Genomic DNA, 15,796 nt, shown 5'->3' with positions numbered 1-15,796 from the left:
GTATGTTACAGAGTCTTATACTGCGGTCTGGAGAAACCTTTTGTAATACAGTTGCAATTTAACTCTGATGTGTTGCAAATGGGACCCTCTAATTCAATCTTTAATATAGAGCCCCCGGAAATATTTCTAAAGCTGGGTACACACCTATGCAATCATATGATGTAATGTCTCTAACGATTTCACCAACGACTGAAAGTCCCGATTTACCGTCAGATCTGTGATCTTCATCTGTCAAAACCATCTGCTGAAAAGATGGTGACTCCGTACACTGTACAGATATCTGCCTGCACTGCTGGTGGTGAGTGCGTGCACACTGCCACATTTGCCCGACATTGTTCCATCGACGATCGTTGTTTTCAGGAAGTTTATAAAACCAAACCAATCAATATGATGTGTTTTGGTGCGATAAACATGATCGTGGGAGAGTACACACTTGCAATATCTGATCAAACGGTAGCGAATCATGGAATCTGCATGATAATTGCATAGGCGAGTACCCAGCTTTAGACACATTTGTTATTACATCCACAATCTCATTAGAGGAGTTCTGAATAAATATGTTCTGTTCTGTTAATTATCTTGGCAACAGAGAGCTGAGGGATGTCTAGAATTCCATATAAAGAATGATAATTTCCCTGTTGCACAGATTCCCATACACTTGTAACAATGTATAGTAAGAAATCAAAGTCTTCAGCGAGGGTATTGAAACAATGCAGTTGTTATTTGTTTGATTAGATAAGAAACTATTTGGATTGTTGTCTGTCTAAATCTCCCTCTCATCCCTTTAACCCTACTCCTAGTTGTATGGGTAACGGGTTTGTGTGAAGATAGTTTGTCTCTTTGCACTATTCATATTTAGAAATAGAATAAAAGACTAAATTTAAATGAAACTGGATCTCCAATTTTCAATGACATTTAATTGTATACAATATTAAGAAAAATAAACACTTTGGTTGTAGTTGTTCTTTTAATAACATATACAGAAATTAAAATAATTCAAATAGGTTTCTACATTACCCATTGAAAATATTGTTACTTCTCCGCTTGTCTTTTCAGGCAGAAAATGTCGTTGTAAATTCAATCAACACCAAAGGTAAAAATGTGTTAATATAATGATGTGAAACATAGGATTTAGAAGGACAAAGTCTACAGTTCCATCTATTCTGCCTGATTTGTGCATGTTTTTTTTTTTAGGGTAGAGAAGTTCTTGTTATCTATTATGTTATCTATTATTTTTTGGGGTATTTGGGTATCTTATGCTTTTTGTGTTTTTCTATTTTAGATCAAAATATTAAAAATAGCCACGCATTTGTCCTATGCATTCTTGAATTCTTTTACCACTACAACTCGTGGTGGACACGGGTTTTTAATTCTACAAACCTTCTCATATAGCCAATTATTGTAATGTCCTCACTACCCTGCTTTTGCCCCCCAGGACAATATTGACCAGCCCCCACCTGTGCCAACTAGTAACTATCACAAGCCTTCAACGGCAGTATGTTGTGGTCTCTTCCCCTCTCCTCTCCTGTGTCAGAACCAGGCTTTATAGACCTTTGACAGGTCTCCAGAGATATATCAGAGGTTACCAATTCAAATCTAGTGAACCAAATCATAACCCTTTGACAAAGTATCTACATTGGAGGGTCACACTATGGCTAGGCAGCGTGTGGGTGATACATGAAACCTGAATAAGCTGACAGAGATCCACCAATCAGCAACAAGTATCTGTGGACAACTTAGCAAAGGGAATTATGGGAAATGTTGCTCTGTTTTTCCTCTAATACATAAAAAAAACCTGGTTTATATAAATATTTAATTATTGTAGATCAGCAATGGCCATCCTGACAAATTTTGGTGGGTGGTTCATGACCCACTAGGACCCGACTGACAATTAAATTGTCTCTTTTCCGTCCACAGAACCGGGGAACCTATAGAAGAGGAAGGATCGTTCCGGGCATCCATTAGACGTACGTATGACCCATTACCAGGATCACGACTAGTTATAAATAGACTCTTACGTTTTCATGTTTACTTTTCCCAAACGGCCAGAAGAATGGAGAAGAATATTTGTTGTAGACACCTTGTAGGGCTTCCATTCAGGGCTGTTTAAGGAGGGAAAAGTTCAAATTTGATATCATATACCGTCCACAGACACTCATGGCACTTGCGCTGTCCTCAATGCACAGATATCCTGGCACAAAACACCTTTGCACACACCCTTTGGCAGAGATCCTACGGCACCTTGCACAGACTTCATGGCAGACACTCCTGCACAGCACAAATGCGTTTTGTAGGGCTCCTTTTGCAAGTAGGCCTAAACCACAGATATCCCAGTGACGTCTAGCTCTTCATCTGGGGTGTTGTTGTTAATTTAGGCTGAAGCTTCAAATTAATCTAGGATGGAGACCAACGGTGAGCATGAAGTGCTTGTTCCTTTGCTCATTATGTACCATGAACTTCCCAATTGTAAGGTGTAATTAGAGGCAACATGCAACTCTGTTCCAGAAGTATATGGTATCAAGTCTGCTTATGAGTATAGAAAATAAATACTATTTGCTTTACAGTTTTGAGAGTACCGATACTAGTTCGGTTAGGATAAATTCAGATTGAGGACTTGGGGTTAAGGAGGTGTAAGGATGTTATGACAATCATTTCATCTGTCATCAATTTTCACAAGATCTGGCTGTTTGGCATTCGGATATCCTCAGGATTCTCCGTAGACTGTTATTGTGGTTGGAAGATGACCGCACACAAAGGCTCATAGTGGTCATTTACCTATATATTTTCCGCCATGTTCAATAATGAAGCCATCAATTTCAATATTGGGCATTCTTGTTGTTGTTGTTTTGGTGCCCGTTATTATCAGTTGAGAGCAGAGTACAGTCACCTTAAGACCGGTAGTTTTATGTTTTTATTTGATGGTCAAACAACGACATGAAAGAAAAGTTCTTCCTATTTGAAGCAATCGTCCCATTGGACACCAGGGAGAGGAAACTGAATTTCATCGGCACCTCTCCAGTCCAGGCCTCAGTATTTGGAATCTAATTGCGAGCCCTCAGTCATGGAGGGTCTAGAGTCTAACTGCTTCTAGATACAAATGCCCAAAACAGCTACAAACACTGAAAACCACTGAAAATGTACACAAATATACTAAGTGTTATAAAAATTCTAACAAGTTTCTACAAATGTCTCTTTCAGGTTTGTCCAGCAGGAGATTATAGTTTTTTTTAGTTAGAGGTAAGATCTGTGAGTATTATTCAAACTCAGATTTTATACATTGCTTTGCTTCCAGTCGTCCCGTCTGCTTTGTAAACAATCATGGCGTCAGCCGCTAGTCAGCAAAGTCTGGGATTGTAGAACTCATAGTTATCAGCATAGAATACCTAGTTATGAAGTGTATGGGTGCTTATCTACCAACACTGGTTCTGGTCTGAAACGGCACAATGTGCGCTCGTTGTCATTGACCCGTCAAGGTGATAAATCGGGTCAGCCATTGACCTCCATCAGCTCTTCTGAGAAGTTATCTGACGACCTAGTAATGTAGGCGGACGCTTAGTGCAATGCGGTCACTCAGCATTCAGCTTACTCCGCAATGCTTCACAGTTGGGAACAAGCAGTAATAAAATAAACCTGGGTATTAACAAACAGACAAGGAGGTAAGAGGTCCCTGCTCACAAGCTGACCATCTATAGGAATACTGGAGTTTGATAGATGCCACAGATTGCATATAGGTCCAGCCAGATTGCAATGGAGAGTGGGTGCAGCCCAAAGAAAGCCCTGTAAGTCCTGGGAGCAGGCAAAGAGGGGATGACAGGCACAGATCTTTTGCAGATTGGAGGGATCGAGTTGGTAGATATTATGAGACAAGGGAAGAGATGTTGGTACAGTTTTTTTAATGGCTTGGTATGTTGGTAGAAACACTTAATTCTGAATTCTGTAAAATACAAGGAACCAATGTAGGGACTTACAGAGTTTGGAATTTTGCGTTCAAAATCATTTTTAGGAGTGGAAGTCTGGTGAGGGGAAAACCAGTAACAAGTGAAAAGCAATCATCAATGTGTGTCTATGTCATGCTTGCTCACTCTCCTGGAATTTCCGGGAGTCTCCCGGATTCCGGATTGCTCTCCAGGACTCCAGGGAGATCAGGCTATTCTCTGGGAGCCTCCATGAAGCGATTATCGGTGAATCACAACATTTTGGTCCCGCCTTCTCCCCAGTGGTAATATAACCCATTTGTATCTTTGCATCGTGGGGCGAGGCCAAAATGATGCGATTCCCCGCTCCCTGTTCCCCTCCGTCCTTTCACGGAGGGAAAGAGTAAAAGTTTGGTAAGTATGGTCTATATGCTTGTTTTATACCAAGGAAGATGAAGCATTAACTGGTTTCCATTCGCCGTCAACAACCAGGAGACAAAATTCCCCAGAATACTGGTTTTTTTTTGTCATGAAAGTATATTTACTTTGTTGTGTTATCAGAATATACCTTGATCCATAATGATTATTTTCCTCCTGCCCAATGAGATCTTTGCGTAAGGTCCACGATCTTATAGGGGGGCTTGCACTGATCCTGATCCTATAGGGGGGCTTGCACTTGGCTATACGCAAATGACGTACCCCACTCCCCGTATTACCAACCTCTCCTCCTTATAGGAGCTTGACTGATAACCTTTACAGTGTTGTTTACTGTACTTTTATCCCTATTTTACAATAACACCTCTGCCTAATGTGTTTACACCTAACTAAATCTGATCCGCATGCTATCTGTCCTGTTCCTTTGCTGAAAGCTGACACATTTAAGGAGCTGTGCAGGGAGAATAGTTTTATTACCTTTCTAGAAAATAAAAAAAAAAATAGCAGTAGGGGAACAATGGGCTGGAGATTAAAGCCCTATAAGTTTGAATGACTGGCTTGCAGTGTCCTAGGTAACAAAAATGATCTGGTCAAAATATAGACGCCAAGCACACTGGGTCTGAAACATGTTCCGACGCAACCTGCACACGAGTTGGGTTTTAAAAAAGAGCAGAAAACTTTAGCTTGGGTCCAACCGTATCTGAAGATACATTTCCATTTGAATCTAGGTGTAGGTACCCTGTCCTACCCAGTTCCATCTCTCAAGTTGTAAGTGTCATTTGCGTCCAGACATGAATTGCATGCGCAGAGCTATTTCATGCAAGATACGGCACGCCAACAGACTGACGCCCGGACATGAATCAGGCCCAGCTCGTGTAATCAGAATTGCTAAAAAAATATATTTTGTGAAAGCATCGGAAAAGCAGCTTAACATTTAAAATGCAACAGCTTAACACAAAGCTACAGTGGAACAAAAACACCAAAATCTACATTTCTCTCTGTTTTATTTCATTACTGCAGGTGTCTGATCGCCTCGTACCTGGACTCCGTACTCCCATACCAGCCGTCCTTGTGCACCTGTAGATTAATTCTGGGATTCCAGCCTACGCACCTCCCCCTACTCACCTGAGATCCCAAAAAGCGGAATACAGGCTGATTTTTTTTACGATCACCATCAATGCCATGCGAATTCAATTTACACCATGTGACCATATGTGAAAAAACGTCAGGACTCTCACACACAGGATTACGACACTAAGTGCCTTGCTGGGGATTTCTTGTAGGGTTGCACACGTACGAGAAATCCCCCTCGACTTCAGTAAGATGCCTTATTGCTATGCTCACCGCGTGCCTTTCCCGAGTGATCACCAAACGGACTCTACCACTACCCCCGTTAAGTGCTTATCGGTCATTGCCGCTGGGGGGCGCTCTTGTTATCGCGATTCAGTTTATTAATAGCCAAATTGTTACATAATGTATATAATAAGTCATAAAAAGTAATATTGATTTGGATTAATATATAAATATAATATATTCATATTATACATGTATATAAATCATATTAAATAAAAGAATCCTCCAACTCTGAATCAGTCAGCCAAAAAAATCATTTTTACTAGAAATCAGTAATGGAACAGAATACAGAAATAACTTGCTCCACTAATAAGCCACAAATGTGTAGTATATTGTATTAAAAGTAACTTTTGGGACATGTTGTATCCTCGTTGTCATTTCTACGCTATATTTTTACTTTACCCCCCAAAAATGATGTTGCTATTCTTAATGGCCAATGGACTTACAAGCACAAGATTCAAATCAACAGAATATGGCAAAAAACATAGATCAATATATATTTTATAAATCAATTAGTTAAAGCCAGCCTTTTGAAATCATTGCAATGCACGGCTATCATCTGATGCTATTTAGACAATATGATTCTGGCCCATTATCTACACTATCGAGCATTTAGATAAATTTGGCTGGATGATGACTGGTATCGTGTGTGAGGTCATTTTCACTTCCCAGAACCAGGCAGCGGTGATCCCAGAACTGACCTAACTCCTCATCTCAAAGGGCAAAACGGACTTCAGTGGGAAAAGACCGGAAAGTGTCTGTTTTTGCAAATACAAATCCTTTCCTTCCTTTAGGTTAGATTCACCCTCTTGCAGAATGTATCTAACATTAGTGAAGTCTTAAAGGTATGAGTGGGTCCTATGCCAAACATTTTCACTAGTGATTTTATACCAGTTGGGGTTGGAAGTATGACACGACAGTGGTGGGGGGGGGGGGGAAGCGTATGTATGCAAGATGCATATGAGCTAAAAATTGAGACATAAAGGACATTTTAATTGTATGCTAGATAAGTAAATGGCCATTACAATATCAAATGTTACTGCAAATAAATTTCCAAAAAATAGGTCCAAAACTTTTACATTTGTATCTGTACATATTTCATGCACAGCAAGGATTTGCAGGTCATTTCTGTTGTTCAGCTCCCTCCAGTGCTGAAGGCAAAGTTGACATTACCCAGAGCTTGCTGGCAGCAAAACACATTATCATTCAGTTGTGTGTTGACAAATTATACCATAGATACAGCGTTGAGATCATTTCCTTCCACGCTGTACAAACCGACCGCTCCACAGACCCAGAATAACATTTCCCCTTCCCTCCTGTTCTCAGGGATAAACAGATTTATGCTGAAGTATTTATATCTCTGTAACAGTTACCTGGCTGAGAGAAAGATTTATGCCAGGGAAACAATGTTTCAGTTCGCAGCTTGTTGTCACTGTGGGAGTGGCCGGGTCTGGAAAGAATCCGAAAATAGGGCGCAGAAGGGGCGGAGACAACAGACACAGCCCTTAAGTTGGCTCTTAGTGGGGAGATTCAATTAGAAACGAGGGGTCTCTGGAACATCTGCGGAGACACCTCGCACCGAACTGAATCTCCCCGCGCCGATAGTGCAGGAATCTCTGCTCATATTTTCTCGCACCCGATAGAAGGGCGCAGAAACATGAGCGGAGATTCCAACCGTATTGGCAAATGAATCTCCCTTAGACTGCACAAACTAGCCCCTCTGCTGGGCATCATTAGGCACAGAAAGATTTTGAGGTGAGTGAGCTTTTAAAAATAAAATTTCCCTGATATCGTCCCTCTAAATGTAGCAGATAAAAACAGAACAAAAATTTATGAACAAAAAGGATGTTCCGGGAAATCCGGATGAGAATCCCAGCGGAGCCATTCAATTCCTTGGAAAACGACAAGTGTCCTTTATCCCCCCCATGTATTCTCTGAATTTAATATTAACCCTTATACTGCTGAGTTGATCCGTTATTTTGCTACAAACGATGTCTGTGGGAAGGCGTGAAAATAGTACTTTATTGAACATCTTTTCGTCAGAAAATATGTACATATATATATATATATATATATATATATATATATATATATATATATATATCTTAATGTTCTAAAGAGACCCATTCAGTTAATGTGGGGTGAGGGGTCCATTTAAAACAGATATTTTATTATTTCAAAAATAAATAAAAGACATTGAGACAATAGTATTATGTGATAGAGGGGATTTAAATCCAATTTAAATTCTATGTCTGAATATCTTTATTGTGTATGTTTCCCCAGCCCCATGTTCTCCTGTGTCTGAGTACAATTATCTACATTAAATGATTCGAGAAGTGAGATACAGAAGGCTGTATTCACCATACTGGGGGAAACTTTTCTGTCTCCTTCTATCCCCAGTCTCTTGTACAGAACAGTACTCTCGATGGGCTACCACAGACTCTCAGTACAGCTCTTGTTTTGTTGCCCTCCCACTTTCATGTGGTAAAACCTAATTGCTGGTTATAAAACGACTAAACATTGTAAAAATCTGCAGAATAAAGCACTGTGCCAACTACACCTTAGCTGGCACATGTGGTGGGTGAATCAATGCAAGTCAACTCATATTGTCCAATACAGCTAATGACAGCCAAGAACATGCCGGTGTTTGTAGGTCCTCAAGTGCCAGCATGGCCTAGCAGTCAAAGGCGACTGCCAGGGCTTGCTGGAACATGTTGTTCCACAATAATATATAATCTATTTGGGACATTACGTTAACCCTAGTACTTACCACCCCTGGAGTACTGAGCATGGGGCTGTCTGTTTGTTAGGGATCCCACTCATTGTTTTCACATCTGATCTCCTCAGGGCCCCATGCACATTATCACCCCCAAGTGGGCAACGCTTGGGGTTGGTTAGCACTTTCAAAGGGTAGCCCCACACTTCTGGTCCCCCTAATTTACCCTTAACCAGCCAGGCTATATATCCACTGTGGCTCATTGATATACACTATATGGACAAAGCTATTCGGACGCTTGATCATTACACCAACAGGGTCTGTAATGACTTGTATTCAAATACATATACTTTAATATGGAGTTGGTCCCCCTGTTGCAGTGATAACAGCTTCCACTCTTCTTGGAAGGCTTTCCACAAGATGTTGGAGTGTTTCTGTGGGAATTTGTTCCCATTAATTCTGTAGAGCATTTATGAGGTCAGACACTGATGTTGGACGAGAAGTTCTGGCTCACAATCTGTGTTCCAGTTCATCCCAAAAGTGTTCGATGGGGTTGAGGTCAGGGCTCTGTGCGGGCCAGTCAAGTTCTTCCACACCAAACTATTCAAACCATGTCTTTGTAGTCCTTGCTTTGTGCGCTGGGGCACAGTCATGTTGGAATAGAAAAGGGCCTTCCCCAAACTGTTGCCACAAAGTTGGAAGCAGAGCATTGTCCAAAATGACTTGGTATGCTGAGGCATTAAGATTGCCCTTCACTGGAGATAAGGGGCCTATCCCAAACCCTGAAAAATAGCCCCATACAATTGTCCCTTCTCCTCCAAACCACAGTTGACATAATGCAGTCAGGCAGGTAACGTTCTCCTGGCACCCGCCAAACCCAGACTCGCCCATCTAACTGCCAATCAGAGAAGAGTATACGTTTTGGTCGCACTTTTATGTGCTGCTATAAATCAGGACCGCGGTGAGAGTCGCTTTGCGAAATAAATATATCGACATGTATCTGCCAAGGAGGTGCTCTACAGGTCTATTATTTTATATGTGGCAATAAGAAATAAAGGACGGCTGCTCGATTCACGTACAGCCAGCAAAATGTACAAATAACTGGAGGGACAATCTATTATAAGTGAACAGATATCAGATTCCTGCTGCCAGTTTTAGTCTTAGTTGCCTAAATTTGCAGATATAATGTATGTATGAGCTTCAGAGTACTCAAGAGTTACCCAAGCATTCCTTAGTATGTATATATTGATGGCTGCACAGTATAATTGTCCTTATAAAAATTAACAATCTGAAAATGATTAGTGCGAAAAGTAAACGGACACTTTGCAAATGAGATATACACAGGGAAGGGTGATAGGGGCTAATCGATTTAGTGAAGTGGTCTCAGTAAAAAAAATCAAAAACATCATCATCGTATTGTTGGTATGTACATATGTATATATGCATGTATGTATATGTGCATGTATGTACGTATTCTGATGCACGGTAAATTGAAACAATGTAACAGATACTTTTACAGCAGAACAATATTTATCTGTTGTGCTATTAATATGTCAACGTCTTGTAAAACTGTTACATTGTATTTGCTTTGTGGTTTTTTTTTGTAATCAAATATTAATATCCTGCATTGTGGGCGTGTGCAGCGAGTGACCATGAGGTGGCGGTAGCGAGTCGGTTTACTGGCAGTCAAGGAATCTCTCTCCCATATTATGTCCGTGTAATTAGATTGTCTTCCCTGCTGAATCAGCATATCTTTGACTGCAGACATTGTAAAGGCAAACTCCCTGCAATCAGAGCACATCATCATGTTCCTGGGTCTGATACTGTATCTGCAGAAAGGAAACTCCAATCCTTCATTCAGCCTTCATAGGCAATACATCACACAATACTACAGAAGAGATCATGTAACGTAGCAAGTGTATAAATCTGTATAAATAGGCTTTTTCTATGATCACCATGACAATTCCTATTACTGTTTTATATTTGGGTTATGAATTCATAGTACTGTTACTACACTTAAGAACGATATATTAAAAATAAGCCCTTCTTTTCATTTTGGAACAGTAACCGTCCAAGGGGTAGATTTGTCAAACCTTTCTGAAAAGAAAAAGTGGAGGTGTTGCTCGTAGCAACCAATCAGATTCCAGCTATCATTTATCTAGTGCATTCTAGAATGTTAGAATCTGGTTGGTTGCTATGGGCAACACTTCTACATTTTCCTTTATTAGGTTTGATAATTCTACCCCTGCAGCTGGCTACAACTGCTGCAATATCTCCAACGCTATTGGACAGCAACCGTTTTTTTGATCAACAGCCAACCTGTGTCCACACATGTTACATTCAGATTTGGCTGAGTCATTGTAAGCTACGTGGACGGCATGGTGGCATAGTGGTTAGCATTGCTGCCTGACCGTGCTGGGGTCATGGGATCTACTCCAACCAATGCCTTATCTGTGTGGAGTTTGTATGTTCTCTCCGTGTTTGCATGGGTTTCCTTTTGGGTGCTCTGGTTCCGTCCCACACTTTAAAAACATACTGGCTACTGAGTGTGTGCTCGGGATGAAATGTAGACTAAGCTCCAATAGCGCAGTGTCTGATGTGAACGACTGCATATACTGTACAGCTCTGCACAATATGATTGGCACTATATATGTGTGGGCAGTTTCAGACAGACAGATGGTATCAGTACCTCCATTAGTATTATTTTTTTTTACGCAAAACAATAGTTGATCATTGTGAACTGTGTTAATTGTGCAACATTGTAACAACCATCCCACTATCTTAAAATGATTTCCCGTCAGATGTAATAATTAGTGGCTGTGTTAATCCAGAGCATTTCGGGGGACATTTATCTACGCAACACTTGCACCAGAGACCTCGTTTAATTCTGCAGAATCGCTAACAATGTTGCTGATTTATTGTTAGGTGCAATTTTTGCCTGGCTGTAGAATTTGCAGCTGAACAAAACTATAATGCAAAGATTTTTTTATTTTGTTTGCAGGGGAAATAATGCATGCTGCAGAATACTGCAGTCACATACAGGTCGGCTAGACCACACCATCCTGGCGACTGTAAATCATATTACATTTCAAACGCTGCAGCACAAATTGTTGATCTTTATTTCCAGCAAAGAAACAAGAGCCACATGGCGGAGAAAGAACACGCAGGACGGCTCCAGAGATTTTGCGACCTGCCTGTAAGACAAATAACAGCGCAGGATTTCCTAGGAAAGGCAATCACTCTGCTCTGCTTGCAGAACATGCAGTGAGTGGTCACATGATCTGTAGTGACTGCAGCTCATAGCCAGAGACTGGGATATAGACCTGATCTCCAGAACTGTAGCTGAGCAACACATAGGAGGTTTATTACTATACAAACCTGAAGGTTTAGTACACGCTACAATCCATATACATAAAGAGAATTGCTGGATTTTTCTACAGTGCTTTGTAGACCTCACCTCCTGAAAACAAGAGAGATCAATAGGGCTGACGACGCTGCCATGTAAAGAGTGTATATTTATTTGTAATCCTTCGTATTAGCTGAAGCTCTAGATATCACCCTCCCCTTCTTAGAACCAGGCTAGGTCATGGATGTATTTTGCTTTGCAAAGACAATAGTGTAATACCCCTCCTTATTTTTTACAGGCCAGTCAACTAAAAATGGTTCACTTTTATTTCCATCATCAGAAAACTATAAACTAGAATACTAGCATTTTTGGGCGCAGTTCAAATCTTCATACTAGAGTCAATAGCAGCAGCGGAAATTAAACTTCATATAAGATCATTTTTTATTTGAAAACCAGCTGCCACAGAGACGCCATCCATATCTCCGCTCGCCCCTTTGTGCAGGGCTTCCTTGAGAATCCCGGCTTTGAAAGCTCTGCTTCCTCACGGTAATAGGGAACCCATCTTAACCATCCAACAGCGTGTTTGCAGGACTCACGGTATGAAATGATCCTACCTATTCTGGTGTCTATGGCAGAGGTTGGAGGTGGCAGAGCAGAGCAAGATCTGATGGAGTTCTTCAGTGATATAATAAGTGTCTCCGAAGATGGACTCACTTTCCTCATATGGGAACATTGTTTCTCCAGCAGGGCTTCTCATTAAAGTTTGGCAGAGAGGGGAAAGTAGGAGTAAGGGTGACATATTTGTGGCAGAAGGGACCACGTAAATATTATTAGAGCGGAGTTGAGTAGTCCTTTAATTGCCAGCATTCTCTTCTCTTCATTCCAGAGGTTCCATTTAGCGGTGAGTAGTCAGGGTGACTACCAGAAGCTAGACCAGGCAAAAGCCAATCTGTGGAGGTTTGTACCATTGACTGGTACAGCCCTTTCATACTGTAAGTTGTTTTTCACAGGGTGTTGATGAAAAGAGTTCAAGGGCTAGATTTACTGAGCTGCGGGTTTGAAAAAGTGGGGATGTTGCCTATAGCAACCAATCAGATTCTAGCTTTCATTTATTTAGTGCATTCTACAAAATTACAGCTAGAATCTGACTGGTTGCTATAGGCAACATCCCCACTTTTTCAAACCCGCAGCTTAGTAAATCTAGCCCCAAGTCTTTGACACAATGATTATATTACTAAAATATCATCTGGAAAACTTTTCCAGCTCTGTTGTCAAAACATTATCAATCTCCAGGTCTTTGGCCTGTGGGCTTTATCGCATCTAATACTTGTACAAGCTAGAGCTCAACATTCATGCGTATTGTTGTCTAATACAAATGGTTATGTCATTGGACGTTTTGTTCTAAAATATTTGATTGCAGTCTGTGAGCACAAGAATAAATCAATATTGGAATCGGTCTGCGGGGAGGTGATTTATGCAGGCGACCTCTGCTAAGGACGTGGAACCATCAGCAGTTTCTTACAAGAGAAGATTCCATCAAGAATTTATAATCTGATTATAGGCAGCGTGTACAAGGAAGGACTATGCTGTTAGTGAGGGGACTCTGATTAGGAGGTGTCTGTGCTGCAATAAAGGACGGATTATCTAAAGGGACTGCGGCGTTCCAGCATGCGCTGAATTCAGCGTCAGTTGTTGGGACGGTGTCAGAAACGAATTCACAGACTGGCTAGTTTTAGATACACTCATTATCTCCTATGACCATCGGACGAATTGCATGGTTGCCAAATGACCCTAAAGTTCGGGATAGTCCTAGGTTTTAATGATTTGTTCCAAAACACTATAGCCAATCCCCTATCATCAAAAACCTACTATATAGAAGATCAACAAAGCTGCACCAACATACATCTCCTCTCTTGTCTCAAAATATCTCCCAACTCGGCAACTCATTTCTGCACAAGATGTGCGTCTCTCATCCACCCTCATTACATCCTCCCATTCCCGGTTACAGGACTTTTTTCGGGCTGCACCCACTCTATGGAATTCTCTCCCTCGCACAATAAGACTTTCTTCTGGTCTACAAACTTTCAAGCGTTCTCTGAATAACCCACCTCTTCAGACAAGCTTATAATATTCCTCAACCACCATCTTAACCTCCCTACACTACCTTATTACCACCCGTTACACAATTTCACACTAGACATCCACCCCCTGAACAACATTGTTGTGTGACAGGATCATTTAGCTTATGAGTCATTTTTACCTTTGCAGTCTGGCTGGGCCGAAATGCAAAATGTAGACTTAGCCTGTGTCAAACTCCCATTGTCTCATAGATTGTAAGCTTGTGAGCAGGGCCTTCTAACCTCTTTGTCTGTTTTACCCAGTTTGTTTATTAGTTTACTATGTTTGTCCCCAATTGTAAAGCACTACGGAATATGTTGGCGCTACATAAATAAATGATGATGATGATGAAGATGCTTCTCACATATGGACATATTTACTAAATTTATTGATTTTTAAAACATAGCTTTCACATCCCCCTCCTTCTCCCTTCTTTAAATCCCTAATTTTCCTTCCTTAGTCAGTACAATAAGACTTGGCAGACAGTCAGGACTATCATTTGTTTTGTTTTTTACTTAATTTTAATAACTACTCTATTGACCAATAATGTTAGCCAGTGACACAGACATACCCCAACTAGGATATACATTCAGAAATTATTTAGGTATTTAATGGGTCCCACGCGGGTCAGTTTTCTCTTCCTGGTGACCTAATAACCGGTCTCTAAATCCTATGATATTTTTGCTTTGCTAAATAACACCTTATGAACTATGTATCAAGCAAGTAACTAGGGAACCCCGGAATCCTGATTACTTGAGAGAGGACATTCTGTTTATTGCATTATGCTGAATATCTTTTATATCCAAAAGAATGTATACAATATCACACAAGACATTATGCCAGATTCACAAGCACCATTACAATTTATCCTAACACATTTATTTTTATTCCCTTTCATTAAGGAAAACACAGACACGCAGAAAACTGCACTAGACTGCTCCAACTTTAATTAATGAGTTTTGAAACCATGGAGATTGGGTGTAATCAAAAAGTTGCTGACGGGGTTTTATACAGCCAATGAAAATGACGGAAAAGTAGTATTTCAAGGTCCTATAAAGAGATACAGCGCAGCAAGAAATCAAAGCTGAGCCCTTTCCAATGAAGGTCACACAACACAGAGAACTTTCAATTGACCAATAAAAAATACAAGGAGCATGTTAGTGATGTTTAAATCAGCTGTGCAAGAAACATTTTTCTGAAACATTCATCGATATCATCATCAGCTATTTATATAGCGCCACTAACTCTGCAGCGCTGTATAGAGAACGCACTCACATCAGTCCCTGCCCCATTGGAGCTTACAGTCTAAATTCCCTAACATACACAGACACAGCCTAGGGTCAATTTGATAGCAGCCAATTAACCTATCAGTATGTCTTTGGATTCTAGGAGGAAACCAGAGCACCTGGAGGACACTTGCTCAATGCTTCAGAAATTATTAGTATTTTACAATACAGTCTTTCTGATATGGGATTATATTGCTTCTAACTATAACAGACTTATCTCTGATACATAATCACTTTGATTTGTATACTTAGAAATAGTACCCTGTCTATTTCTTAGCTGAATGGGACACAATCATTTGTAATTACCTAGTAAATTTGTATCAATCAATTGATGATTTGCCTTCTGTTTAGTGATTTAACTGTTACTCAAAGCTATTTCTAGCTAACTACAAGCGGTGTTTTCAGTGAATATCTCATTTGTTCATATCTTAACGCATAAAAATCGCTGCTGTGTGTTTTCTATATAGATTTCTTGAATTATTTCTATTCAATAAATATTTATTTTATATTCAATAAATATTGTTTTTTTATTAATATTTAGTGAGTTCACTCAATAGACTTTTTCTTTGGTTCTAGCATTGTACCAATAGGTTATTCATTATATAACATTATAACATATTAATTTAAT

General features: G+C 40.2%; 1 protein-coding gene across 3 annotated transcripts in view; it reads left to right on the top strand.

Moving 5' to 3' along the window:
- FXYD1 (FXYD domain containing ion transport regulator 1) overlaps positions 1 to 6,058 on the top strand; it is a 31,913-nt gene extending 25,855 nt beyond the window's left edge. Inside the window, exons 5-8 of one of the 3 annotated variants that reach the window (XM_075191094.1) lie at positions 1,057 to 1,093; positions 1,918 to 1,967; positions 3,199 to 3,246; positions 5,370 to 6,058. In XM_075191094.1, the coding sequence (XP_075047195.1) occupies positions 1,057 to 1,093; positions 1,918 to 1,967; positions 3,199 to 3,221 (110 nt within the window). In that variant the 3' untranslated portion in view covers positions 3,222 to 3,246; positions 5,370 to 6,058. The remainder of the gene's footprint in view (positions 1 to 1,056; positions 1,094 to 1,917; positions 1,968 to 3,198; positions 3,247 to 5,369) is intronic. The other 2 variants (XM_075191093.1, XM_075191095.1) reach the window with 2 other exon arrangements.
- Positions 6,059 to 15,796: the final 9,738 nt, after the last annotated feature.

The sequence above is a fragment of the Mixophyes fleayi genome, chromosome 11, assembly GCF_038048845.1.
Source record: "Mixophyes fleayi isolate aMixFle1 chromosome 11, aMixFle1.hap1, whole genome shotgun sequence".
NCBI lineage: Eukaryota > Metazoa > Chordata > Amphibia > Anura > Limnodynastidae > Mixophyes > Mixophyes fleayi.
This window is presented reverse-complemented; position numbering and strand designations above follow the sequence as displayed.